This window comes from Poeciliopsis prolifica, unplaced genomic scaffold (genome assembly GCF_027474105.1).
Source record: "Poeciliopsis prolifica strain line A6 unplaced genomic scaffold, Auburn_PproV2 SCAFFOLD021, whole genome shotgun sequence".
Classification (NCBI taxonomy): Eukaryota; Metazoa; Chordata; class Actinopteri; order Cyprinodontiformes; family Poeciliidae; genus Poeciliopsis; species Poeciliopsis prolifica.
In genome coordinates this window covers 6751013-6777708 of record NW_026562396.1, presented here as the reverse complement: position 1 = coordinate 6777708, position 26696 = coordinate 6751013, and the positions used below count along the sequence as shown (strand labels likewise).

Below are 26696 nucleotides of genomic sequence, written 5' to 3'. Positions count from 1 at the left end.
TAGTTTAAATCAGTGTTTATTGCTTGATCAAACAGCTATTTTCCAATACATGCCCATCCAGTAAATATAGTTTAAATAAACATATGTACATTTTGATCACAACAGGAAACTACAATGCAGTTCTTCCACAGACAATCATATTAAAAAGTTTTGAAGCTAGTTAAAAAGACACAAACATAATACCATAAATATAGAAGTCATGAGTTTTATATACAATTACATGCCCAGTCTCATAAATCCAAATAACCATGAAGTAACTTGCTAATATTTGCTAAGCAAGTATTCTGCTTTTTCAGCTCATTAGAGCATGTCCATCTAGAATTCATCAGTAATTTTGCACCAAACCTGAATGCATTACTTTGTAATTACAGGAAGGCTCAGTTATGACTGAAAACAGATGTTTCCTTCACAAGTAAATATTGAATAAAAACTTAGCAGCCCCCTCAAAAATCACATCTTCATTTACCCTTTTAGACACATTCCATCAAAAAGCCAAACCTTCATCCCATCACCTTCATTAGTAATCAGCTCAAGTACATGTCATATATAAAAAGACGAACAAAACAAAAACAAAAAAATACACACACACCAAATTTAAAGAGCAGAAAAACAGTAACAGAAAATTTATAACAAAAAATAAAAAACTTGGTACATAGTTTGCTGTAAGTACCAACGCTCAGATCAGAATGATTCTCAGGCTGCTTCATCCACCTCATTCCTGGGAGGCTTCCGGCGCCCACCGGAAGTAGCAGTATTTCATTGTAATTTGTAGGGTTTTTTTTCTAATCTATGTTCATAATAGAAGTTACATTTTTTTCTGTTATTGAGCAATATTTAGTAAAACTTGTTTACGATGCGCCGTCTGCTATCAGACAGCTGCTCAGTACAGAGGATCTTATGAGTTCATGAACACGATCGTTAAGTTTCGTAAAGGAATGACCGCAAATTAACAGCACTGCTAGCAGCTCGTTTCTCTGAAGAGCTGACAGTAATAAAGAAGAGAAATAAAGGTAATTCTGAGCTGCAGGTTTGTGCCGACAGTATAAAACAGCAGAACTACACAATATTAACTTGGTGTGATGGAATAAGGTGGCTAGGCTCTGGATGCTCTATTGTGAAGCTCAACTCATTAATAACCATACACTAATATCAGGTTTGTTCTTAAGGCCTCATTTTGGTTCGGCTAATGTGTTTTAAACCACCTTCAGATGGTTACACATTCCAACATATTGCGCACTGATAAAAGGCAGTCTCAAATGTCAAAACTACCAGGCCATGTTCAAGGCACGCTTGCGTCAACATTCTTGTTTTAGCCGTGTTGGAGATACAGAATTTATACACGTTATAATGCCATTTTGTGAGTTTTTGATTGTTCTTTTGGCAAATTTCTGTAAAATGATCAGTCTGTTCCGTACAACTAATTGTACTATTTAGTCGTGGCTTGCTAGTTAGAAAATACTAGCCCAAGTACTCCAGGTATTTTTCTGGAGCAGTTTAATTCCCTGGGTTACTGCTGAAGGCCCCCTGGGCAGCAGAGCTGGCAGCACTAGCGGCGGCGCTCTGGACGGTGCGGTTGCTCAGGACTCCCTGGGAAAACTCCTGCTGAGCCTTGGAGAAGCTCGCGCCTGTATTTCTGTACTTGGAGTGGACCTGGGATAACAATCATGAAGATTATGACTCATAGGTTATTCAGAAATGTACATTTGATAAAAGTCAAGATTTAATTTGCACGACATTTACCTGAAATACTCTGCCACCCAAAATGTTGGATATTTTCAACCCTTTATACTGCTTTTAAAAATCGTGTTCAACAAAATTTGACTTATGACAAAAAATAAGCCAAAACAAAAATTAGCTCCTTGGTGCAGTGACATTGTCCTGAACCCTAAGCAGATACGGAAAGACTCTGACTGCGGTAGTGTTCAGCCAGACCACTTTCTCCCAAAACCATACTGAATCCCTAATTTAGATGTTCAAACTTTAGATGCACTTATATGCCCCTGGTTAAGTAACATAATGTGTTACTGATGTTTTCTTTGGTTATAAAAACACCTGCAATGTAAAAAATGGGTAATGGGCAAGGCTTGCACTTACTATTTTCAGCAGGATGACACCCAAAATAGCGTTGACGGTGAAAAAACCAGCCACTACCATCATAACCACGGCAACTGCCAAGTTTGAACGAATCATGCTAATTGATGAGATCCAGCCACTGTAAAAACCAACAACAAAGAAACATAACCACGTGTTTGAAATTTTTCTCTACAGTCAATGCTTCACGTTTAGAAAAAAAACAACAAAAAAAAACGCTTCAACAAATTGCTGGGTTTGCTAGCATCCAAGCTATCCCTCCCAATAGTTGGAAAATATGAAACTCAAAAGAACAGAAGATGAAAAAGGCTTTCAAGGATTGATACACCACATGATGCTGAAAATAAACCCAAGAAGAAAGGCTCTGCACACTTACAAAAAGCACCCCACACAAGATAGGTCAACAGGAATCTGTCAAAGATATGCAAGAGAGCAGAAAAAAGGAAAGGAATAACCACCAAAACACTTAGCTGTGAGTTGTCCATGCACTTTTACAAACCTACGCACATCATCATGCTCATACATACTGAAGAACAAATGAAATCAATGAAAATCTACCAGTACTAAACTCACCTGTTTCCCCATGAGGGAATGCCCACTGATTGGATAATGTACACTGCCACTTGGAAGAAGAAAACAAAAAAGAAGAAAAAGAAGCTGAAGGAGCTGTCAGACCTAGGGATGAAAAAGAAAAACAGACATTGTACGTGTTGTGTAGCATTTAAAAGTTCAACTTTCATATTGCGGAAACACACAAAAGGCAGAAAGGGCTTAGGAACCAGTTGTTGCTAGAAGACTCTCAGCACTCATTGTAACAACTCTTCAACTCTGAACACGATGGGTTAAGCACCATTCATTTGACGTCAAGATTAAAGTACATAATGGTTATAGTTTCCATGATTATATACAATTACACCCTATTAATGACTCATAGCAACCTGAAAGATACTTCAAATCTGAATATTTCATAATTATCATATCTACTGATACTTTCAAGGTTTTATCTTCCAGATACATTGTTTCGCCATAAGTGGACAGCAACCGTCATATTGCACAGTAATGACGCCAGACAGAGTAACGTGGTGCTCCATCAGAATCACCAAGATACATTCAGATGGTGAATTTATTACTGGAATTACACACTGAAAGTGGGACAGAAAGAAAAGGGAAAGGAAAAAGCAGTACAAGCATTTTTTCACAATGAAAGATTTTGTCTCAGAAGGTCAATATTATACTCAGCTTAAAAACGGTGTGGGAAGGAATACATTTTTCAATGACGCTTATGATAGAAGTCAACTGCAGGGCGTCATGAGGAAAGAATGGATCTTTCTAATTTAAACATTGTCCAAATTGTTTTACGCAGACTGTTGAAGTTTGTGACACATGCATCCTTAACCTTCATAGTAGAGCTGGGCGCTTTTTTCTTTTAATTACCCATTCTCATGTCATAATAATAATTTTTAAAAATGATGCATGTGATAACTTATGGAAGAAAATAGTTTTTGCAGATTCAAAACTTACATAGGACTTCCATATTTCACCATGTGCAAACTCTACATCATGAATCTACATAGCAGTCAGACTCATCTTGCACAGTGTCGGGTTTAATGCATTTGCTAGATTTGGTTCTGCTGAAGAATTGCTTTACAACAATAACAGCCATCAGGCAAACAATAAATTTAGTAATAAACAGTTAAACCCTGAAAGCAAGAGAACAACTTGTGAGTGGGAATATTATTGCAATAGTACACAAGTATAGCTATAGTATTTTTGTCCTCTAACTGCATGTCTTTAAAAAAAGATAAAATTTCTATATTTAATACTTACAAGTTTAATTGGTTAGCATTAAAGAAGTGAAGTCAAGTTTCTAAAATGCTACACATACGTGCTCATACTTGAAAAATATTCATAAAGCATTCACAAAGGTTTTTCATGACACATTAACTTCTCTTTCGACATCATTTGGATCTGAACGGAAATCTTTACCTGAAGGCTTTGTAAACCGGCCTGTACCAGCAGACGAAAGACACAGGGGTGAAGAGGATGAACCACAGGATGGACAGACCGAAGTCCACACCTTTAGCAGCATCAGCGGTGAAATAAGCCAGGCAAGCCAGGATGTTGAGGAACAGGGTGGCGCTATGGACTGTGGTGATTCACGAGAAAAAAGGAGAACATTCATTACATCCATTAGTTTTAACACATGAATAACTTATTCCTAGATACATTAAAAAAAATCTCTTTGGGTTTTGCATGAGGGCAAACAGGGAGGCAGGCTACATACACATCCAGAGGTAGTACATTCTCTTGCAGATTCTGCGGTAGTCTTCGGGGATATCCTCCTCAAAGTTCTGATAGAAGCACGGCTTTATGGGAAAGAACCTTGGAAGAGGTGGCCAATTGTTTTCTTTAGCTGAAAAACACAGATTTAAACACAGGAGGGTGGAACTGGTGTTCTTACTCAAGCATTTTCTCCGCACAACTCCAGAAAAACACGGGCAGAGCTTTACTTCCTGGGTTGGAGTCCCTGCTGCTCCTGTTCTGCAGCTCCTGCTCCTTTCGCTCCAGCTCTGCGGCTTTCCTCTCCAGCTCCTCCTGCTGCCTGACCAGATTAGCCTGAGCAGCCGCTGCCGTAGCCTGATGCACAGCAGACTAATCAGTGACGGACAAGTTAGCGTTACTCAAAAGAAAAGGCCCAGCCGAAAACAACTCAAATAACTTCAGATTCATGTTAAGGTTAGGTTCTTCAATTTTTTTTCCTTGCAAATATATGGAATTAATCTCCAAATATCTAAGCTTTCTGGTGAAAATATATTTTCCTTATATGCAAAGACCTTAACACTCCATTCATACCCAAAAGAATTATCAAATATTTACCCATTTAAGTTGTCATGCACAGCCAGAAAACATAATTTCATTTCATGATGGGAAACATTCCCAACACAACGACGCCCAAAATGTTCCGACTGTTTTCCCACCACTTACTTGTGGACTTTGTTCCACAGAAGTCGGAAGTACAGCAGGTTGGGATGAGGAGGCTTTAGAGACTGGGATGGTTGTCCCAGTGTACTTTCCCTGTGGGACGAATAAAATAAATAAATAAATAAAAAAAGACACATCGTTTGCATGAAGCCCAGACATATAATTGATCTAAATGAACTTCCTTACATCTGTGACTGTATTTTCTTTTTGAGCATGCCAAGATTATGGTGGTACAAAAATGTGTGGTTTGCATTTCTTGTTCATGTGTGTGATTTTGTACGGCAGTCATGTTCAAAATATAATAATATGTAATTATTTAAAGGTCACCATTTCGTTGGCGGTGAACGGGTTATATTCTCCGGTGCTTTCATGGACCCCGCTGATAGCTTGTGTGATTGAGGCATCCTGGGAAAGGCAAAAAATAATAATAATTAGTTAGTTAATATAGATGTAATTTATACACCAGTAATACATAAAGCAAGTGAAGGTGACAACAATGGGCATCTTGAGCTTGTAGACTTCCAAGACCTCTCTCCCATTAAGCCTGTCAAGATGTTCTGGATGAACAAGTGTAATCCATGATCCTCACGACTTTCAGGACTTTAAGAGAATCTTCTAACATATTTGAACAAATTTCAATCCCATACCTTCAGCAGACAAGGTGTGAGCCATGTCTAGAGGTCAGGGACAGTTCAGGAGCATAAAGGTGGATTCACCAAGCCCTATGCCATGCCCAATCGGTGCAACGCAGTAATCCAAGAGGAGCATTTCAATCCCTGAAGCATCTCACTGCAGATTAATAATTCACAAGGCTGGAAGCCCAGCGATAGGCTCGTTGTGGCTGCAGTAATTATTTCATTAGATTGAGCAAGTCAAAGAAAACACGTCTCCGGACACATTTCTCAGGGCGATGAGAAAAACACTGAGGTAAACCAAAGAATCGCCGGAGGAATTAATAAGATTTCCTGTTTAAGCTTTGACAAAAAAAAAAAAAAAAAAAAAAAAAAGAAACTCTGGGACGTGGAGAAGATACGTCCCAGAGTTTCAATCCCTCTGGGACTGAGGGATTTGCTGCGATATGGCTTCCTCCAAACAGTGCACAGTGGATTATTATCCAATATCTCCACTTTGGTTTCGTTGGTCCAGAAGAGATCGGTCTACAAGTCTTGCGGTTCAGTCAGATGCACCTTTGCAAGCAAACATTCAGACCTAATGGTCTGAATGTTTGCTAACACCTGCTAATGATTCCGCTCACCTGCTCAGGTGAGCAAAACCCAGAGGAAGCTCGTATAAAAGCAAACAAAAAACCAAATCCCCCCCCCATTTTCCTAATTACTCGAGTGGTAAAGATAAAGTGGCCTACATTTAACTGAATACGTGTCTCACCTCTTGTAACAATTCTTGGCCAGGAAATACCAATGGCCGAACCCAGCAACCGACCAAACAGGTTTCCTTCCGCTCCTCGCCCGACACCTGCTGAAAGTGACGACGCGACACTCACCTGGAAGGGGTTCACGTCCACCGGGTCGGCGAACGGGTTGCTGTCAAGCCCCGACATCGTGAACAGGAACGGGTAAATGTTTTTTTTAAATTTATTTATTTTGCGTGGGGACAGAAGTGCGACAGGTCCCGAACTCTTCCCCCGAGCGGCTCCTGCCTCCTGCCTGCTCCCTCCGTGACGTCGGATTCAGTTCGCGCATGCGTGCTGCGACAGGCGAGAAACGTCAACAGGAGTTTGGCCCTCCGAGTCATTTCTAATCAATTAGGCGAGCTGTATTTATAGACGTGATGCAAATTGGTTTCAAATGTGCGCTTCTCGTGACCGTCTGCTGGCTCGTGTTTGTCGGGGCGTGAGTGTGAGAACACGCGCATTAATCTGACATTTATTAGTTTCTGAATATTTCTACTTTCCCCTATAAAGTAGAATTACCTGCAAGGGTTTTCCAGTTGGTTCCCTCTTGTGGAGGAATTCTGGATCATTGTTCTGTGGTGCTCCGCTTGCATCGCCGGATTCCAGCTGCCAGTCAAAAGGCTCTCCCCATTTAACTCCGTAGTACACTGAGGTACACTGGATTGTTATGGATAGCCAGACCAGGTTCTGTGGCTGCAGAACAAGCCCAAAGCATGACCCTTCCAACACCGTGCTCGACAGTAACTGGCATGATGGGTTTGCTGCGATATGGCTTCCTCCAAACAGTGCACAGTGGATTATTATCCAATATCTCCACTTTGGTTTCGTTGGTCCAGAAGGGATCAGTCTACAAGTCTTGCGGTTCAGTCAGATGCACCTTTGCAAGAAAAGAGGTTTTCAAAACAGTGCTGTAGTAATTTTTGAATGGACTATTTAATTCAAATTAAATTAATAGTACACCACGCTAAAGGTGGGAAAAAAAAACGTAGGAAATTATTTGATGTCAATTATCTATAGACTAGTGTTCAGAAAAATAATAAAGTGCATGAATTCTTCTTATTTGTATAGTTTCCCACTCAGAGCAAAAGTAATGTGTGAACTGAAAGTTTCACAAGAAACTTGAAGGACAACCCGTCCTTCACAGATGCAGTCCCGTTTCATTTCCAGTCAGCAGATGGAGAGAAAAAGCCAGGAGAGATAAAATGCACCGACGATTAAACCCAAAACACACATTAACAGCTGGAGAAATGTACCTTGTTCCATTTTGAGCAGATGTTTTGAAGCAATCAACAAACTTCTGAAAACTTCTTTATGAAAATGTATTCATTTACAAGGTACGTTTCACAAAATGAGACATTTGACATCCATAACTAGCACATAGCTCCCCTTCTTCACTTTTTCACACTGCAAGAAGAAAGGCATCCTGGAAAATATCCAGATCAATATTTTTGAGGTTGGTATTATTGCAAAATGTCAGTAAAAGACTTCAGTGGAATGTAGTTTGGTAAATATCTAGTGTATCATCTATATTTAAAAATAATCGCTCATAAAAGTAGTTAGCATTTGTGCAATTACAAAAACAAATTTGACTTGATGTATTGCAACAGCAGAATAAAAAAAATCCTTAAATACAGGCATACTGTAATAAAGACAGAAGACAATGTGATTTTATACTCTTTCTTGGTTGCTATTGACCAAAATGCTCACAGGAAATGGATGAGTAACAGTTACATTTGTCCGCTATGCCGTACTTTTGGCCTGTACAGTACATTACTGTTGTATGGCTGTCGAACAGTCGAATGCAGAAATCTCGTAGACGTCTGACATTCCTGAAGAGCCGGGATCCCATTGGCTGGAATACACGCCAGCTGACTTGGTCCCTTTAGTTGATGGTGCGTTTCGCCCCGTTAGTGAGGGCAGCGGGTTTGTGGGGGAAGCAGCACAAATGTAAAACACATGAAGTGGTTTTTGACTTTCACACTCATACGTACAGTCTTGCTCTGCACATGCTCAAAACGTGAACTTCCCGACCTGGGATACTCAAAAAAAAAAAAAAAAAAAAGAAAGAAAGAAAGAAAAAAAAGATAAATATTAGACTTCAACTACCCAGCAGGGGCAGGTGTTCCAGCTTTGTACAGTATTTATACCTGTATATTATAGGTCATAAAGCATTTCTGTGATAATAAAATTTATTAAATAAGAAAAAAAAAACAAAAACAAAAAAAGAGTCTTGTAATAAGAGTGTCCACTGCTGACACTGATTGTTTTAAACTGTAAACCGATAAAGAAGCTAATATTTAGGAGCTTAGTGTCCAGTGAACATCGGTGATGTCTGATGGAGTGTGGGTTTTTGCTCGTTTAGAGGAAATATCAATCTTTAGCTTTCTAACTCTGTAATATTCTCTGATAAGGAGTTCTTTTTATATATATATATTTATATATATATATATATTCCAACATTCCCTTTTCCCGGTCTTGCTGCTCAGTCTCGCCCCCTTCTGGTGCAGAGGACAGAGCTGCCAAGGCACTGTACTGTGAAAGCATGGTGGCGGTCGAGCCCTTCTTGCCTCCCACCGTCTTCAACAAGCAGAGGCTGAAAGTACGAGCGCGTTGGTGTTCCTGCGTCCTTCACACCATGAATTCATTACTACCGTACAACACGAGGTGCTGGGGTATGTCCGGAGGGTCCCTGCTGGGCCCACCGCCGCCGTCTCTGATGTTCCTCACAGCAGAATGTCTGGCACCTTTGAGTTTCTGCTTGCCCTTCTCTGGATTGTAAGTGCCGCGACTGGTGAACTGCGGCCGCTCGTCGTAGGCGTCGTCCTGCTCCCCCGTCAGGCTGCCGTCGAAGCTGTCCGACCGAGAGGCCTGAGTTGCGTTCGGGGGCGGGGCCTGAGAGCGGGCCGGGCCGGAGCCCACCGCGGGAGACTTGGAGTGGAAACGAAAGCGACGAGTGGCAGCGGCGGAGGAAGTGGAAGAAGACGCCGGGTGGAAGTGCGACACGGAGGAGTAGGAGGAAGCGGTGGAAAAATTGTCGGCCGAGTCCAGGGAATCGGGCTGCCGGTGTGGGGGGGCCCGTCGTTGAGAGTCCTTCCTGTCGGGTCTGCGAGGCCATGGGGAGGAGATCACTGGACCTCTCTCTGAAATGAGATCAGATGGTCATACATTCTGTAAAGAGCCATAAAAGATTAGATTTTTTTTTTTTTTTTTTTTAATTGGACCCAAGCCCACAGCCATTGTGTCCCGAGTCCAATCCGACTTTTCTAATTCATTTTAATTATGGATCCAGGACTTATTTTAATTCAGACTTTATTTTCATAATTTGAATCTTAAGGTAACTCCCTAGTTCTAGCTTTTGTTTAACATTCTCCAGCTCCATTTTGAAGCTCGTTGTAACTGCAGGGTGAGTCAAGAGCAAATCATCTGGGATTTAGTTTTCACTGAGATCCAGACAGAAAGGCTTGAACTTTCCCCAAGAGCTTGAGCTGGGCGGATGCTGCTCAGCCTTCCACTATGAAAACACGCAAGCCGCAATGCGATTATGTTTTGATTTTGCTACAAAATGACATACCAGAGAAGTCGGAAATGGCTTCCTCTGAATCCACGTTGAGGTTTTCGGAGCTGTCAGCCGTACCGATGGAGGCTTCAGACTCCAGGGTCTCGTCATCTGAAGCTCGCGGCTCGAGTGTCAGCATCTCCACAGTCAACTCCTCTCTGTTACGAACATTTCACCAGAAACATGAGCACGCATAATCATCAACGATCAATTTCTTGTTCTTTATTCTATACAGAGAGTGTCTAGTCCAAGGGTGTTCAAAGTGGAGCCATTTGCAGTCATTGGAATTATTTTTACGGACAATTCAAGAATGAATTCGGACAAAGCCATGACTTTTTAATCAAAAGCTACCTAGGAAAATGTTAGATGCAACACAAAGTCATAATCTCTCCCAATCTTTCTGCTTTCTTTCTATTATCATGGTAAATGTAGCCACATGTACTCATTGCATCATTTAAACTACATCTTTGTGCACCAAAATGTGCTTTTAATTGCTGTACTGCAACTTGCCTAAATCCAGCAAGTGTTTTCAAATGAAGTCTGACCTGATCCTGTTTTTATTGCTGAGAATAGACGAAATATGTTTTCAGTTTTCTTCAAACGAGCATAGAAAAAAATTCCTGTTTCTAAAAAAAGAAAAAATCTGATTATTTGTTTTATGAAAACAGCTCAGGCTTAGTCTATTGTTGAGTAAGTAGGGGGAAAAAAAATATTTTGGTGATTTTAAATCTTAAAATTACATTTGCTTTGCCTGCGTTTTGAGCTGACAATTTTGGCCCACGTGACAAAAAAAGTTTGCACACCCCTGGTTTAGTCTGTTCTAGGTCATTAACCAAAATAAAACCAACTTCTTTTTCTGCAGGCTTTCGATCTGCTCTGTCAGCACTCTGTCCTCGTGCTGCATGGCGGCCTGCTGGTGCTCCGACATGTCCACCAGTGACTCCGCCCTCTCTTCGCCACCACTCTCCTCCCTCAACGCGTCGGCTCTGGACTGCAGCCGAGGACTGGCCGGAGGCGACGGCATGTGGTAGGTCAGCCGATGGGCTTGACCTTTTCCCTGAGCATCACACACACACACACACGGCCTTAAAGATGTTGTCCAGAAGTGTATTTTTTGTTCATCAACCACTGAACACAGACAATGAAAAACACAGCAGAGGAAGGGAGTATGGATTTCCACGCAGGAATTCACAAAACACAACATTTTGGAAAAAACTTCCTAACTGAAATCATTCTGTTTATTGTGCTCTTTGTGTGTTTTGGTTGGTGACATCACAAGAGGCACAGGAATGGAGCCAATCAAGATTTAGTATTAGATTGTTATGTTCTCAGAAGAACCCTTGTTTTTGGTCTGTTGCCTTTTGTAACATCACCAGAAGCATCTGGACATGTCAGCTGGTTTTTAGCAGCCCAGGTCAATAACACAGTAAAACAAATAACCCTGAAATATTTTAGAGATGAACTAAATCTTAGATTTATTAGAATGATTTAATAGAATGATAAATAAAAGTTGCTTTGATTCTTTTTTCTCAACACCTTTCATCCATCAAAAACAGCAGTGATACATTCTCACATGCAGTAACTGGATCAGTAAGTCAGTACTGCAGATATATAATATATTATATATATATATATATATATATATATATATATATATATATATATATATATATATATATATATATATATATAATTCTCTCTCTATATATAATATATATAACATATAATCTAGCAACTCAACATTACTACACCACGGGAACATTTGCACACCAACTTTACCGTCTTGGATGTTTTTGCCAGCTATAATGGAAAAGCAACAACAGAATTAAAGTTTTTTTTAATTCTCTTGTTTGTCAAGAAGAAGCACCAGAACTGAACAGGAAATATGCTTCCATCTAGAAATAAAATGAATAAATTAAAAGCTAAACAAGCTAGATGAAGGGAAAGCTAGTGGTGATCGAAGAAAGGAATGTGAAAAAAAAAAATCTCCTGCCACTTTTCTACATTATGTTAATTTAACCTTAAAATAATGCAACAGAATATTATCTGAGAAAAAGAAGAATATAAATGAATTTGAGTTGGTCTTCAATGTTTTTTCTGCATTCTGTTACTTTCCTTTGCTGTGATGCGCTGCACTAAATTAATAACTACATCTCCAGGTTTTATTTTGTTAATAAAATGATTTACTGCAGTGCAGCTACCGATGTCAAGTACAGGAATCGTCTTTTTGCCCTCCGACGTTGGGCACATTTCCTGATGTAAACAACATGCAACGCTTCTATACAAATGATTGTATGACTACTCCTTAATTCAATCCAGACATTTCAGAAAATAGGACAAGAAACAAAAGGGTCACGACACAAAATGATGATTTACTGATGTAAACCTCAGCAGCATATGCTGATGTAATCCATTTCTGTCAATGCAGGTTTAGAGTAAAGGAGATAAGCTGCAAAGAAGAAGCTGAGAACTATGATGGATTCATTACCATGGATCGACGGATGAGGCTCAGCTTCGACTTGGCCTTGTTCTCAGCAAACTCCAGCGTATTTATGTCCTTTAGGCGAACTTTGTACTTCGTCATCTGTTCGCAAATGATGAGCTCCACACACCTGCATAATTAGGTGAAAAAAAAACCTCTGAATAACTGGGTGAACGATACAAACACCGACTCATCTCTACAAAAAACAACAAAAAAGAAAACATTATTTTACAGAATGAACAACATGATGCAAGTCATTTCATCAGCATTTAGACACATGTAACTCAAGGCTGTTCTGTGACAAAGAAAGACGACTGACTTCACCTTTATTCTCTCCCCATTCATCTGTCCTGATTTGTATCTATATGATGATCTGGTTAGGCTGGATCCGTGCCTTATTGTTCTCACATGAAATAGATTAATTTAATTGAACATCGTCTCTTCGTCGTTTCCCCTCAGAGTCATGCGTGTCCACATCACACTTTGCAGAAAACCCAACTGACATCCGCGGCAAAAAATAAGGAGAATTTCAGCTCTATTGTCGTTTTTTTTTGGAGAACAATAGAGCATGTTTACGGACATGATAACATCTGGATCTAGAATGTTTGTTTAATTATTTAGATCTGAACTCGAGTGCGAGAAGAAAAAAATAGATTCCAGGTTGTCCTTTTGTCAAATGAAGATGACGTTAATATTGGAAAGAAAGAAGGATGTGGGGAAAAACTAAGAACTTCCTTTCTGACTCCTTGGGATTTAAGAGGAGAAAAGAGCAACTAATTAAAGCACTTGATTAATTTTGGTGTGTGTTGACAGAGTAATGATGTCATGTGGTCATTTTTTATTTTTATGTAATTATTTTCATTTTTTTAAGTTTTAGGTTACGTCTCCAATATAATTGTGCTAGTCTCTATAATCTATAATCTCTATAACCATTTTTAGAAACTGCTGGCATTTCATAATATATTCTAAAGTAAAATTGTTTGAAAATACAGCAGTTATTGCTAAAATTTAGGCCATTTTATCTGCTAAAAGTTCAAGAATTCAACTTAATGTAGGTATTTATGTTTCACAAAAATTATTTCCCATTGAATTCCTGATACAGTCAAACCAAATAATCATCATCATGACATTTCATCAAGCATGCACACCTCAATATTTCTGATATTTCTTTGACATATTTACAAGAGTAAATTCAAATACTTTTAAAATCTGCTAAAAATATATATATATATTTTTTTTAAAAGCGTAAAACTTATTTTTCCCATTGCTGTACCTTGCAAAATGTGGATGTGTGTGTGTGCGCGTTCTTACGCTGTGGTCTTGCTGATGTCCTGGACGCTCTGCATCGGGTCGGTGGTGTCCGGGCAGCGAAGGATGCAGGGAGCAAAAACGATGGCCAGGGCGTTGGCCGACATGCGGTTTGTCTCCTCTTGCAAGGAGATCCTGGGAGCAGAAAATCCACCGTGAGAGCAGGTAATCCCTCATCAGCCGGGCCTTAACGCTCGTGTAACTGAGATGCTTTTAAAAACAGCCACGTGCGTCGGCTGCAGGGCTAATGGCACAGTTTTATTCAATAGGACTAATTCCATTAGACAGCTGAGGTTTCATTAAACACTTAGCTGAAGAGACGTTTATTTAGAAAACTTCTGCTAAGAAAGCAGCCTCCACATTACTGTCAAAGTTTACGTCAGTGTTTACATCCATCTATGGCGACAGAAGGGAGCTGCATTGCATAATATGTATCAGTATTATAGAATAAAAGTGAAGAGAACAAATGAGAGATGAAAAGATGAAATCTGGGAGGCATGAAAACTGGATTTTCTGTTTGTTAAAAAAAATAAGAGTGGTTCCTCTCTACTGTCGCCACAAGCTTGCGGAGAATGAAAAATTTCCTCCGAGTCAGCAGCTTGATGCAGACGTCTGACTCTCCCCGGTAGCTTTAAATACACAACTTTTTTATCAACTGGCACTTTTTTTCTGAAGTGTTGTAATCTGGATGTAATTGGGATCAGAACATAACTATGCATTTGTTATGAGTTCAATTGGAGTGAATTGGAGCAGTTCTGTAATTTGGTGCAACATAAATAATTGGAACTGAAACTGGTTCATCTGCTCTCCAACACTCATCCAGGAGGCTTTGGAGAACTGTTCCTACCCACATAATTGTGAAATAGAAAGAAAATTATACTCGGCGTCCTTTTCTGCTAATTAAAATTACTTAGTAAACATGTATTCAGTCGACCAAAATTAATACTTTTGTCACCTTTCTCTGCAATTACAGCTGAATCTCGGCGTAAGCATCTACCAGCGATCAACGTAAAAACCTGAAGTTTTTATCCATTCTTTGTTCAAAATTACTGAACAATCTATCCATTGAAGGTGAATCTTCACCCCAGTCTTCTGTAGCCTCTAATAGATTCTCCTCCAGCGTTGCTCCATCCATTTTCTTACCAAAAACAGCATGCCCACAGCATGATGCTGTTACCGCCATGCTTTACGGTAGGAATGGCTAATTTAGGGTGAAGTGCAGAGTTATTTTTCTGCCATATGAAGGATTTCGAAGTATTTATGCTGCTGTGTTCACACAGATATTAAATAAAGCGGTTGACTATATTTACCAGTTAAACGAAATCAATTTCAGATGAATATTTTCAAAAATTGTTCAACACATCAGAGACTAGTTTGTGTATGTCTGATTATTTAAAATTCAATTGAAATATAATGCTGGTAGCAAAGAAAATGTAATAAATTCAAGGGGTGTTTTTAGGGCCAAACTTAGAAGGATATGGGCCCCTGGGCTGGAGCCAGATTTGGTGCCCTGTCTGGGAGCTGCAGAGATCAGTGGATATAAATTGATATGAATTGATGCATGCTAGCTTTTAATGCTGTTCCCAGAAAACGTACTGTAACTTCACAATTTTCACTAACATGAATATTACCTTTTTCCTGCATTTGTTTATACTCTACGACTTTTATGTAAAATAATGTTTGTTGAGTAAAAGAGTATTGATTAAACAAAAACAAAATTTTGGGGCTACCCCCAAAAATTGCAGCCCTGGGCTACCACCTTTGTAAATTATTTTCTGATGCAGGGTGTTTTACTTTTGTGAGCCACTGCAAAGAGGAACAAAAGAAAGGGGGGGAAAAAAAGGCTTCTGACCTGACGAGATGAAAAACGAGGCGCTCCAGAGTGTTCAGGTGAGTTCTGCTGAGCTGGTCGATGACAGAGTAAACCCCACGGATCATTTCCTTCTTGTCCTGCAAACCTAAAAGGCAAATCTCTGTTTACAGCTCCAGAAAACAAAAGCCAGTCTGTCTCATAATCTCCAATGAGGCGCAACACAAAGGCTAAAGTGCGCCGGTGCTCGGCACTCACTCATTGCTCGGATGAACTCCTCGTACAGCTCAAACGTCATCAGTGGGTTGGGCAGGTCCCTCAGCCACTGCTTGAAGACGCTGGCGATAACGTGAATGTTGTAGTCGTCCAGATTCATGTTCTCCGCATCTGCGAGGTCAAACAGCGGAAGCGTTAGAAATCCGTTTTGATCACGCCACCTGCTTCAAGTTTCTTGTTGCCGTTTACCGGTGTCAAGTGCCAGCTTGAGCTCCTTGATCTTATTGGTGGAGCCGGATTTCCTGTAAATTCCCTCGGTGTAGAGGCCGTGCATCTCGATGTAGTTGATCAACTTTTCCACCACCAGAGGAACTGTCCGCTCGTCGTTAGTCAGACGGGCGACCTCCACTCCGAACTGTCTGGTCGACAGCTCTGGATCAAACTGTCCACACATAAGCATAGACGTATGAAAAAGAAAAAAAAAAAAAAAGAACATACATTTACAGTCGATCTCGGATAATTTCAGCAGGCTGTGAAACAACTTTGCGGAAAACACAATTAAAGTCACGGGAGGTTATTATGAAATAATATGGCCGACTCACCTTCTTGCTACATTTGGTTGTCTTCTGGCAGCACTTTCTGTGGCAGGCGTACCGGCACACTGGATGGACACAACCAGACAGATCAAACAAGTCATTCCCATTGTCCACAGAGAGGCAGTGTCTCCTCATCATTCACTTCAAGTTGTGACAAAAGCAACAATAAGAAAAATCTGCTATTGCTTAAAGGAACAAAGTGGCATTGGCTGGCATGAAGAAAACATCCTGTGGGAAGAAAGGAAAAGCTGTGTGAAAAAAAAAAAAAAAAAAAAAAAAAATCTCCCGAGACATGGAGCCGCAGACCTCATGAGTCCAGTTGAAAACAATCTGATTAGGGAGAGAAGGCAGAGCCTGACCACTGAGGCCTGGCTGAACACAGACCGTGTGTGTGTTCATCACGCTCACAGTCTGCGTGTGTGTAGATTGATTTCAAACAACTGATTTGCACACATAATATGCTGATGAGCTCATCTTTTTCCCATCTGAGCAAGCTGAAAGTTGATTTTGTTTTTTCTTTACTTTTGTGAGCAAAAGTAAAAAATGCCATTGTAATCACACCACTGCTGATTAATGCAATCAGACAGCTGCAGCTTCTGCTGGTGTTTTCACTAAAACCAGGAAGACAGAGCACATCACCCCGGTCCTAATGTCTTCTACTGGCTCCATGTTGGCCTGAGAACAGATTTTAAAAATACAATACTTCTGTTGATGTATAAATCACTGAATAGCTTAGCAACAAAATAGAGATCTTATTCAAAGCTCTTTCTTCCATGTACATTTTTAACTGATGAACTATAGATCCTTCCCTCAATCATACAGTCAGAATTATTAAATTTAGCCTCGACTGCCTCTGATCTGTTAAAAAAAAAAAAGAAACAGTCTGAAGTTCTTTCTTTCAGTTCTTTAAATGGATCAAAATAAAAAAAATTGTGATAGCTTTCAGCTTACAAACACTCCAACCCAGAGCATTTCCTTCAATGGCATTTAAGTGTCACAAAAGAAAAAAAGTAAATGAATTTTTTTTTCTTCTGTAAGATTGAAACCATTTTTCTTCCAAGGAAGCTGCAGGACATTTGTTGTGGGTTATAATCCTGAAAAGAGGAAATCATTAAAAACGGAGCAAATTGAAACTGTCCAAGAGGAAACAAAGCAATGTCTCGAGCATTTAAAAAAAAAATACATGAAACATATTATCTTGATGTTGGATATTTTATCTGCAGACTCACATTTGCACACACAGGCCCGATCCATCATCCAGATGAGAGAGGAGCAGTATTCACAGTATGTCGGGATGCTGTACTGAGTGGATTTGAAGATGTGTCCATTATGTTCTTCTACCTGAAGAGGGCAGCAGAGCGCGTTTATTGTTCAACCTCTTGAACTTTAACACTGTAAACAAGAACAACTTGTATTGTGTTATTATAAGTATGTACTAAACAAGAGAAACTAAAGAGACTTACGATATCTGTGTCCTTTTTCCTTCGCTTTTTACGTTCAGGCTTAGGAAGCGGCTAAATTAGGAAAAAAAAACAAAAAAACAGATGATTAATTTTGGCTAACAGATATTTTGCATACCACGAAAGGCATCACTAAACCACTGAAAAGTTACAGTTGTGAATAGACTATAAAGATGTCCACAGAATCCAACAATTTTAAGCAAACTTATCCTTCATCAGTGAGCTGCTGTTTAGAAACACAAAAGTGAGATTTTTTTTTCAGACCAGTGAATACTCCACATGCTAACAGATTGCACAAACAACAATACTCTTTGATTTGAACGGTTCATCTAATTGAAGATTTAATGTAAAGTTGGTTATATCTTGTAATCACAAGGGATTTACAGGTGAATATACAGAAACAAATCAGTGGTTCATTCAGGCCACCTGAGCAGATAACAGGAAGGCTGAACAGAGCGTACAAAGTGCTAATATAATGCTAAAGATTTCAAAAGATGCCTAATTTTGTCACATAATTTAAACACTTAATGACTGTTAATGATGAGAAGCTTTTAAAATATTTTTCATCCTGTTCCAGCATTTAAAATAAAAAAAGTTTTCCAGTCCTGCCGTTTAGTGAAATTTCCAAACTACTACCTTGCTGAGAGCGCCGTCCATCAGTTTGTACTCCGTCATGAACTCATCCAGGAAAACTTTAAATGTGTTGACCCAAACTTTGACGGGAGGCTCCCTCCAGTCCCTCTGCTCCTGCCGCATCGTTTTTTCCAGAATTTGCTCAAACAGAGCATGAAGGTCTTTGTAGCGGATGCTCTTACCGTCATCCATCTGCAGAGAAAACACAGGAAGCGCCAGCAAGGGATTACGTTTAAGAAATACATGATTAAACACATGTGAAGGATATAAAGATTTACTGCAAGTGCCGTAGAGTAGGAATTGAAGATGTTCAGGCGGAACTCCTTCAGAGCCTTTTTGAAGACAACGTCCACCATGGTGTCCTTCTTACTGTCCTCAGTCTCTAAATCATTGATCTAAAATATAACGGATCAGAATTTCACCTGGATTTTAGTTTATAATTCCGTTTTACGCACAAACGTGACTAAGCTGTACCTTTTTTAGGAGGAAATCGTTCATGCTCCTGTAGTCGTTGATGCAGGAGAGGATCTGCAGCGCGTCGTTCTGCCACTGGGCAGGCTCCACCGCCACGCTGCTGATCTTCACGCTCCTCCTCCGCTTCACCTTGGGGGACGGCTCCTTGTTCTCCTTCAAGTCCCTGAAGCCTCGGTCCAGAGTCGGGTCAGGACTGCAGGGAGGCGACAAGTTCTCCTGGCCCGCTGCGTGAAACAATGACACTTTGTTATGACAAGAATTAAATGCAACACGCTAGCGAGATAAAATCACAAACGAAGAAGAAGAAAAAGACGTCTCACCATCCCCCAGGAGCTGTCCAGTTTCTCCATAGTCTCCGTCCAGCGAATCAGCCCCGCAGATCAGCTTCTCTCTGGACGTCTTCTTATCCCCGTACTTCGATTTGCCCCAGAAGCGCATCTTCCCACGAACCCTGAATCACAACCACCCAAAATAGACACTTTTAACACATCCAAGACCAAAGAGATGGGAGTCATTTATGAATACACTGAAAACAGACAGCTGCACTTCAACAAACCTTCCGTCTTGTGAATTTTTGTGCATCGACTCCACCTTGACTAGATCTCCTGATGACATGGCTTTGTGGAGCTTTTTCTGCTCCTCTGAGCTCAAGGGCTGAAAGACGGAGAGATAAAATGTCAAATTCATCACAAATGTTACAAATGAAGCTTTGTTCTACAAGGTCTACAAAATTCAGTCATGGCCTTAAGTTTTTCGGAAAATCTGCACGTAAAGACTTAAACCAAGAAGGAGAGGCTGATAAAATACTTATTAAAAGTCTAATTAAGCTCTTAAATCTAGGTGTGGGGCTCCAAAAAATAGCTTAATGAAAGATCCAAGCAATAATGCCTCCATTAACAAGGTGAGGAATTAGGTGTTTAATAAAACAGTGATAAACAGATGAAAGATTATAAAATTAAGATTTCAGCCCAACTGATCAGGGAACTCAAGACTGAAAAAATTACACCAAAAAATCCCCAACATTCCACCAGCAGATGGCGCCATCCTATTGCTGAAAACATCAATTCCATTTGTAACATTTAGTAGCACTTTAAAAACAGCAACCAAACTTTGAGAATTGTACAATATATGAACAAAAAGAAGTTACAAAAAAGGAAAGAGAAATAATTAGTTCAATGCAGGCAGATCACATTCCGTTTAAAGGATTTCCAAAGTCTGATTAGTGAGGAGACAGAAAGCGAGTGAGTCACATGCAAACACGGCTAATCATGGAGAAACACCAAGAGAATCCGCAGCTGTTAGAGAGAAGACAAAGAGCAGCAAACCTCTGTAAAAATACATTTAAAATGAGTCTGACACAACGCTAAAATAAACAGGCTGACTTTTCTGATGCTACATTCCTGTCTTCAAACACTAAAATCAACATTTAAAACGAAAGCAAACAAATGGCTTTAAGTAGAGATTTTCAGATAGATGAGGAATTTGGATTGGAAATGTCAAATCAGGATGTAAACAATGGCTGAAAATTATGATTATGAGCTTACGAGAGAAGTCGGTGTCACTGAAGCACATCCCACCACTCTTAGCTCTGACTACACATCAAGAAGCTGCAGCCAGAGCCCCACATCGCTACGAGTCGTTTTCTTTTTTCTTTTTATTAGCTTTCCGTTGTGTGATGATATTGTTGACTCTCCCATTAAAGAATAATTTAAAAACTGATCCATAAATGGCTCCACTGACTATTGTTTCTGTAAACAATGCGCGGCTGTGTGATGTTCTTCGTTTGGGGTTGTAAACCGTTTACACAGAAGTCAGATTGCTCTCACATCTAATTATTAGTATGAACGAAAACACACACACATACCAAAATAGATTTCAGTAAAAACATTTTTTTATAAATCAGAATTGAGCATTGAGACCTGCTGTGTGAAAGCACCCCTTACTGTGGTTTTACAGGGAAAAACCAGAAATAAGTTCAGTTTGAGGCAGAGGTGAGAGCAGATCGACAATGTTTCTACTGAGTGGGTTAGAAAAGTCAAAGAGAAGTCAGGCTTTAGCAGAGAGTACAGATAGAGGGGCCACCGGTGGCCTGGAGGGGGTACCATGTCTGAGTCACTGAAACAGGCCTCTCTCAGGCCCGCCTCTGAGGAATTCTGCTTGGAGAGGGGCAGAGTGTAGTGGCGTGGGCTGATGAGGCTGTCGCCGCCATAGTCGTCCTCTTCTGAGTCGCCGCCAGCTGCGAGGCTGGAGGCGCGGGTTAGGAAGTCGGAGCGCGTCCGCGCCATTCTGGCTTTCTTTTTCTGGCCCACGCTGCTGACCTGGAGTTTACCAGAGGCGAGAACAGCATGAGGAAAAAGTTCCTGCATGGGTCTGCGGCAGACCACCGGCCAATCGTCTTCCCCGGATCCCTCAGCCGGTCAGCTCTCAGGGCAAGAGTTGGAGCCGCCCTTGCACGATTCAGACATGCACAACACAAAACCTACACAGTTACAAACACACGCTATGTAAACAGCAGGGAGGGAGGGGAGATTGCTTACATCTCGAGCCTTTGTTGCTTTAGACGGCATCAAAGCTGGTGTGGGTCCTTCTTTGGGAACGGTTACAGCTTGTTCTTTAGAGTCGGCGTCAAATCTGATGGGTAAAAGAGACACAGACCTAAATAAGAGTCTGCTAAATCCATCCATCCTGATCTATAGAGACATTTTTCTCCATTGTTCTTTAGAAAATTGCTCAAGTTTTACCAGACTGCGTCACGCAACAGATTCTCAATTGGACCAATGTTTCAGATGTTGGCTGATCTATAAATTCTGGCTGAATGTTTTGGGTCATTGTTCTGCTCGAAGGTGAACCTCGGCTCCACTCTCAAGTCTTCTGCAGCCTCTGTTGTGTTTTATTGCAATATTGTCTCTTTCAACTATGGTTTTCTCATTCTGTCTTGTGGAGTGTACCTCTACTAGTTGTTCTGTCAACAGATCCTCCCACTTGAGCAATAAGGTTTTCAGTCAAATTCAGATTAAGATGCTTATCAAAAAGCAGATAAATATGTTTTATTAATGTAAAATTTGTTCTACAATAACAGTGTATAAGTGCAAAAACTAAGCAGTTTTCAACAATGAATCTTAAAAATGCTGTCACTCCTTGTTGCTTAAGACTTAATTGTAACAGCTGATTCTTTCAAAGCATGTCAGAATACCCAGATGAGGGCATTGCAAATCAATCATCCACCATTAATTGGCATAATAAAAGATTGATCAAGCAGAGAAAGGAAGAGCAGACTCACGGGGTAAACATCACTTTGTCGTCTGGTGAGAAGAAGATGTTCCCTGCTTTGTCAGCCAGATTTGCTGCTGTAACTTCCTGACCCTGTGGCTTCTTGCCGGCAACTCTCACCCTGATTCCGGCTCCATTTCGGGTCTCCAGAGTGAGCTTAGGGGCCCAGCCTTCTGCGGTAGGTCGGTGGTCTTTGCGTCGCTCCACAGGAGCAGAGAACGGTGGCGGGGGCAGCTGGGTAGGACGGGAGTTCCCATGAGTGCCTGTGGCGACCGGAGAGTGAGGTGGAGGTGAGGAGTCCGACTGCGTTCTGCCGTGAGGAGCTTGACCCGAGGTCTTCTCAATCAGCAGAGAGCTGGGTCGGGGACCTTTGGTGAAGGTTCTGGTAGAATCCGGCCCGGCCTGCCTGCTCTGCTGGATTCTGTGCAGGGCCTCACCTCTCTGCTTCTCGAACATCTCTTTCTCATACCGGGCGTATTTGATGCGCTCCTGCTCCAACACTTCCTTCTGTTTTCGTATCTGCTCCATCATCTCCTTCTCGTTCTGCTGCTGCTGGTTGCGCCGTCGCTCCTCCTTCTGCTCGTTCAGCCGCACCAGCTTCTCTATCACGGACTGATCGGTCGACGAAGGCGGAGAATCGCCCGTCTGGGCTGCGGAATCTCTCAGGTCTACCGGAGGACGGATGATGGCACTCAGCTCGTCACTTAGCGGGGTTTCTTTCTGCATGCTGATGACCACAACCACCGGGCGCCGTGATGACTCTCGTCTCTCTTTGAGAGGCTTTGCATCTTGGGGGACGATGCTGCCGCCCTCGCGAGCAGGGATGTAAAACGTGGGGAGATAGTTCTGGATTTTTGGTGGACGTGGGTGAGCGGGTGGACTCTGGCTTCTTTGGGGGGCAGCAGCTTCAGCTTCCTGTGGTTGGGTTGGGTTCAATGAAACTACCTCCACTTTTGATTCAGGAGCAACAGCTGGGACTGGGGAGATGGGGTCCTCGCCGTCCATGATCTCCTCTGTAGCCTTGGGCGGCTCTTCGTCCATCATGAGAAGCTCGAAGCTGCCTTTGGAGCTCTCGCTGTCAGGCGTGCCTTGGGGTGAAACGAGAGATGGGCTAGCCGGTGGCACCAGCTCCAGAGACCAACGCTGCTCCTCAGAGGGAGACGAAGCTCCGCCGCTATTCGCCCGGACCTTCAGCAGCTCCAGGCTGAACTTAGCTTGCTCCAACTCCCTCATCCGCCGGTTCTCTCGTTTGGAGCGAGTGGTTTTCTGGGCGGGATCCTCCACGGTTCTTGCTCGATCCTGCACCGCAACAGCGGTCGATGAGACTGAGGAGTTTGCTTCAGTTTCTATTTCAGAGTCTTCTTTCTCTTTAGCGCCGTCCTTATGGCTGCTGAGTGCATGGATGCTCTTTTCTCGTTGTTCGTAGGAACGATCCTCCCAGGTGCTGAGATCCAGCCCCATGATTCCTTCTCCCAGCTCTTCCTCCTCTTCACGCCAGATGCTCACCCGGCCATTCTCCTCCTCCTCCCCCTCCTCCTCCTCCTCCTCCTTCTGTCGCTGTTCTCTCAATTTTCTGAAGCTGCAAATTGAGAAGTTCCAGCATTACTTTAACACTACGATGAGAATCTTAGAAATGAAACGTGAACAACCAACTCCAGAGTTGAAGTTGGGAGTACAAAGCCTTGCCCTCAGGAGCTCAGCAACCGATTATAGAGCTGCTTTGAGTTGCTTGCGTCATGATATGAACTTACCAGTCAGATTGTACACAGAACAAAGCCCAAATACACTGCTGGTGCTGTGTGCAAAGATTAAGCTGCTTTTTTTCCCCACAAGCTTTTGCAAAACCGTGCTGTCATCTATCCCAAGAAGCTATTTTCAGAAAGAAACTATAACATCAGGACTCTTTGTTTCACATGCATCCTCTCACATTAAACATTTTCCAGTATATCCTACCTTTGCCTGCTGAGGAAACCTCTGCTTACTGCCTGCAGCTGAATCACAGCAGCATACAAGCGCAGGTAGGACTGCCTGGCCTGGTGACAACGCCACGCTGCCTGAATGACCAGGGCCGCAGAGGAGCGCCGACCGAGCCAGAACCTCCACGCTCTCTGTAGAACCCGAGTCGCCTCTCTCCACTGCCTGAATCTTTGACGTTCCCGGTAACCTCTCCAGTGAGCCTGCAGACACACAGCTGCCCTCTCCTGGACACCAGGGTCATAATACTCTTCCTCCTCCACCTTCATGGGCCGATATGTTCGCCACCATTTCTGTAAGGAGGTATAAATTATTGTTTTGAAAAATGCAGAAAATTAAACATCAATTTCTAGAAAAATAAACTTCTTGAAATATCTTTTGTGAAATCCCACAAAGTTTGTCATTTTCAATTTCAACATGTCCACTTCATACCTTTCAAGCAGTTTTGTGTCCAATATGTGCATAAACCTTTATTTCCACATCATTGGCTATTTAAAGGTAGTTTTTACATTCTCCTTTTGACTAGAATTAGTTGAAGTCATGCATGCTAGTTTTCCTTTTTTACTGCCTTACTGAGACTTTTTACAAGATTTCTTTAAATTTGTCCCAGCACATCTTTTGATTTGTAGTGTTTTTGTTTTTGGCCAGCAAATAAATAAAACTGAGACCCATTTCAAAACAACTATTTATAATGAAAAAATTATACCAACTTTATTATTATGTTCAAAGTGGACTCTGCATGGTACCTTAATACAATATTAGTAACGTCACATTTAAGCATCATATAACTATGAACTACATCTCACGACACCTGTTGCACACACAAAAGTTATTTTTCCATTATATTGTCACCTTCCTTAAATAACGTCCAAAGTGATAAAAAAATCAAAACAAACAACAACAAAAAACCCACATACATCTGTCTTTCCAAAATTGTATTTTGACAATGTTATAATAATTACGATCGAAGGCTGAACTAACGCCCCACTTTGTCAGCAATTGCAATAAAGAAAATAAAGAAATAACCACTGGAACAGAACTAAAGACAGTCTTTGCTACAGATCAGATCAGTGATGATGAAAACATTTCACCTGGATGCTGACCGCCGCCTCCCTCATCCTCACGAAGTGCTTCCTCTCCAGCCGAGCTCTGAATCGCTGCTGCAGCATGACGATGAGTCTGAGCACCTCTCTGTGGAGCTCGGCGTGCAGCCGCTGGCGCTCAGCCTCCTGTAAAAACACCTGATGGGGGAAAGGCCGGGATGGAGTCAGAATGGGCTGGCCCACGTGATTACTGTGAGTAAGGCAGTGAGCAAAGTGGCATACACACATTCCTTTATTAAAAAAAAAAAAAAAAAAAAAAAGCACACAATGGCCAAGAAATCCCAGACCAGATATACGCGGACAAGAATGTCAGGCATGATCCTCTAATTATATGGACACATCCCAGAAGCATGGACCCCTCTATCAAACCCCATTCATAGCTGCAACTTCAAAAACACCAAACATGAGGTTATATCTTCATTACATACTTTTTCTTTCAAAGACAATATGCTTCCAGGTAACACGAGATCATCCCAAACACAAACCAATTCATTCATGGCTTCAGGTATATAAACACCTGCCAAAGAGTCGTATTTAGGTGTTCAATACAGCACAAGTATAACTCTCTTTATATGTACTTTACTGTAAAGCAATACTTAAGCAGTTTATTACACGTTTGTACCGATGTTACAAGTCATTCTTGGAGCTCAATGAACTCAAATATTAATTTCTTGTTTCCACTCAAAGGCTTTATATTTGCATGCCAATGTCAAGTCGTCCTCAAAATTAACACCAAGGAGTTAATTTCTTAGAGCCCTGAACCATCCTGAGCTCTGAGAAGTTATTGAATTTGTGAATATTGTACGTTATCACACAAGCTGGGGATCGCTTTCACTTTGCATTCATAGAGTGGAACATGTAAGGCCATCTGGCTATCAGGTGGCCTAAGTAGAGACAAGACCTGAGCAACTGGAACCTTTAAAAAAATGCAACAAAATTTAGAAGAAACTAACAGAAAGCCATGTGAATCTGCCTAAAACTGATTTTATTTCTGCACATTTTCTTGTTCAAGCTAAAGGAGAAGCAGCAGCAAAGATACTCAGATTTGGGAAGTTATGAGGTCCTTTCAAAGTTAAAAAAAGACGAAAACCAAAAAAAGAATATCAATGTAGAATATTCAGTCTTCAAGAGTCAGTGTGAACTGTATTTTCCTTGCGTAACATGCTTTGTTTCAATAGATAGGTTACAGAACTACTTAAGCTTGTATTGTTGGTGCAGGGACACATCCCTGCTACAACTAACAGGATATTCATACCTCTCTTTTTTAAAATCAACCTGGATAGTATCTGCAAAGAGTTGTATTTGGACATTTCAAACTAAAAAGGCAAAA

At 41.2% G+C, this 26696-nt stretch overlaps 2 protein-coding genes across 10 annotated transcripts in view; both read right to left on the bottom strand.

Annotated features, from left to right (window-relative positions):
* Positions 1–722: 722 nt before the first annotated feature.
* Positions 723–6771, bottom strand: scamp2l (secretory carrier membrane protein 2, like). Of its 4 annotated transcripts, XR_008606965.1 has the most exons (10): positions 6575–6771; positions 5401–5478; positions 5077–5166; positions 4602–4743; positions 4376–4504; positions 4078–4237; positions 2665–2766; positions 2468–2502; positions 2095–2212; positions 1540–1650 (listed from the first exon to the last, which is right to left on the bottom strand). XR_008606965.1 is itself a non-coding variant. In XM_055045175.1 (9 exons), exons 1-9 carry the CDS (start codon positions 6629–6631, stop codon positions 1495–1497), a joined length of 1032 nt encoding a protein of 343 aa, XP_054901150.1. In that variant the 5' UTR covers positions 6632–6770; the 3' UTR covers positions 723–1494. The 4 variants fall into 4 exon arrangements, 3 of the variants coding, with proteins under 3 accessions (XP_054901150.1, XP_054901152.1, XP_054901153.1); XM_055045175.1 differs by lacking the exon at positions 2468–2502 and having other exon boundaries at positions 723–1650; positions 6575–6770; XM_055045177.1 differs by lacking the exon at positions 2468–2502 and having other exon boundaries at positions 723–1650; positions 4602–4728; positions 6575–6770.
* A 1376-nt stretch (positions 6772–8147) lies between these two features.
* Positions 8148–26696, bottom strand: part of myo9aa (myosin IXAa) — a 96232-nt gene continuing 77683 nt past the window's right edge. For 4 of the 6 annotated variants that reach the window (XM_055044887.1, XM_055044886.1, XM_055044890.1 and 1 more), the window contains 22 exons: positions 25355–25504; positions 24243–24556; positions 22300–23868; positions 21557–21650; positions 21122–21337; positions 19576–19673; positions 19340–19470; positions 19020–19243; positions 18824–18940; positions 18549–18737; positions 17916–17966; positions 17682–17793; positions 16459–16517; positions 16106–16298; positions 15899–16027; positions 15683–15788; positions 13834–13965; positions 12529–12652; positions 11820–11840; positions 10889–11097; positions 10056–10198; positions 8148–9624 (listed from right to left, as the gene is read on the bottom strand). In XM_055044887.1, the coding sequence (XP_054900862.1) occupies positions 9113–9624; positions 10056–10198; positions 10889–11097; positions 11820–11840; positions 12529–12652; positions 13834–13965; positions 15683–15788; positions 15899–16027; positions 16106–16298; positions 16459–16517; positions 17682–17793; positions 17916–17966; positions 18549–18737; positions 18824–18940; positions 19020–19243; positions 19340–19470; positions 19576–19673; positions 21122–21337; positions 21557–21650; positions 22300–23868; positions 24243–24556; positions 25355–25504 (4893 nt within the window). In that variant the 3' untranslated portion in view covers positions 8148–9112. The remainder of the gene's footprint in view (positions 9625–10055; positions 10199–10888; positions 11098–11819; positions 11841–12528; positions 12653–13833; positions 13966–15682; positions 15789–15898; positions 16028–16105; positions 16299–16458; positions 16518–17681; positions 17794–17915; positions 17967–18548; positions 18738–18823; positions 18941–19019; positions 19244–19339; positions 19471–19575; positions 19674–21121; positions 21338–21556; positions 21651–22299; positions 23869–24242; positions 24557–25354; positions 25505–26696) is intronic. The other 2 variants (XM_055044888.1, XM_055044891.1) reach the window with 2 other exon arrangements.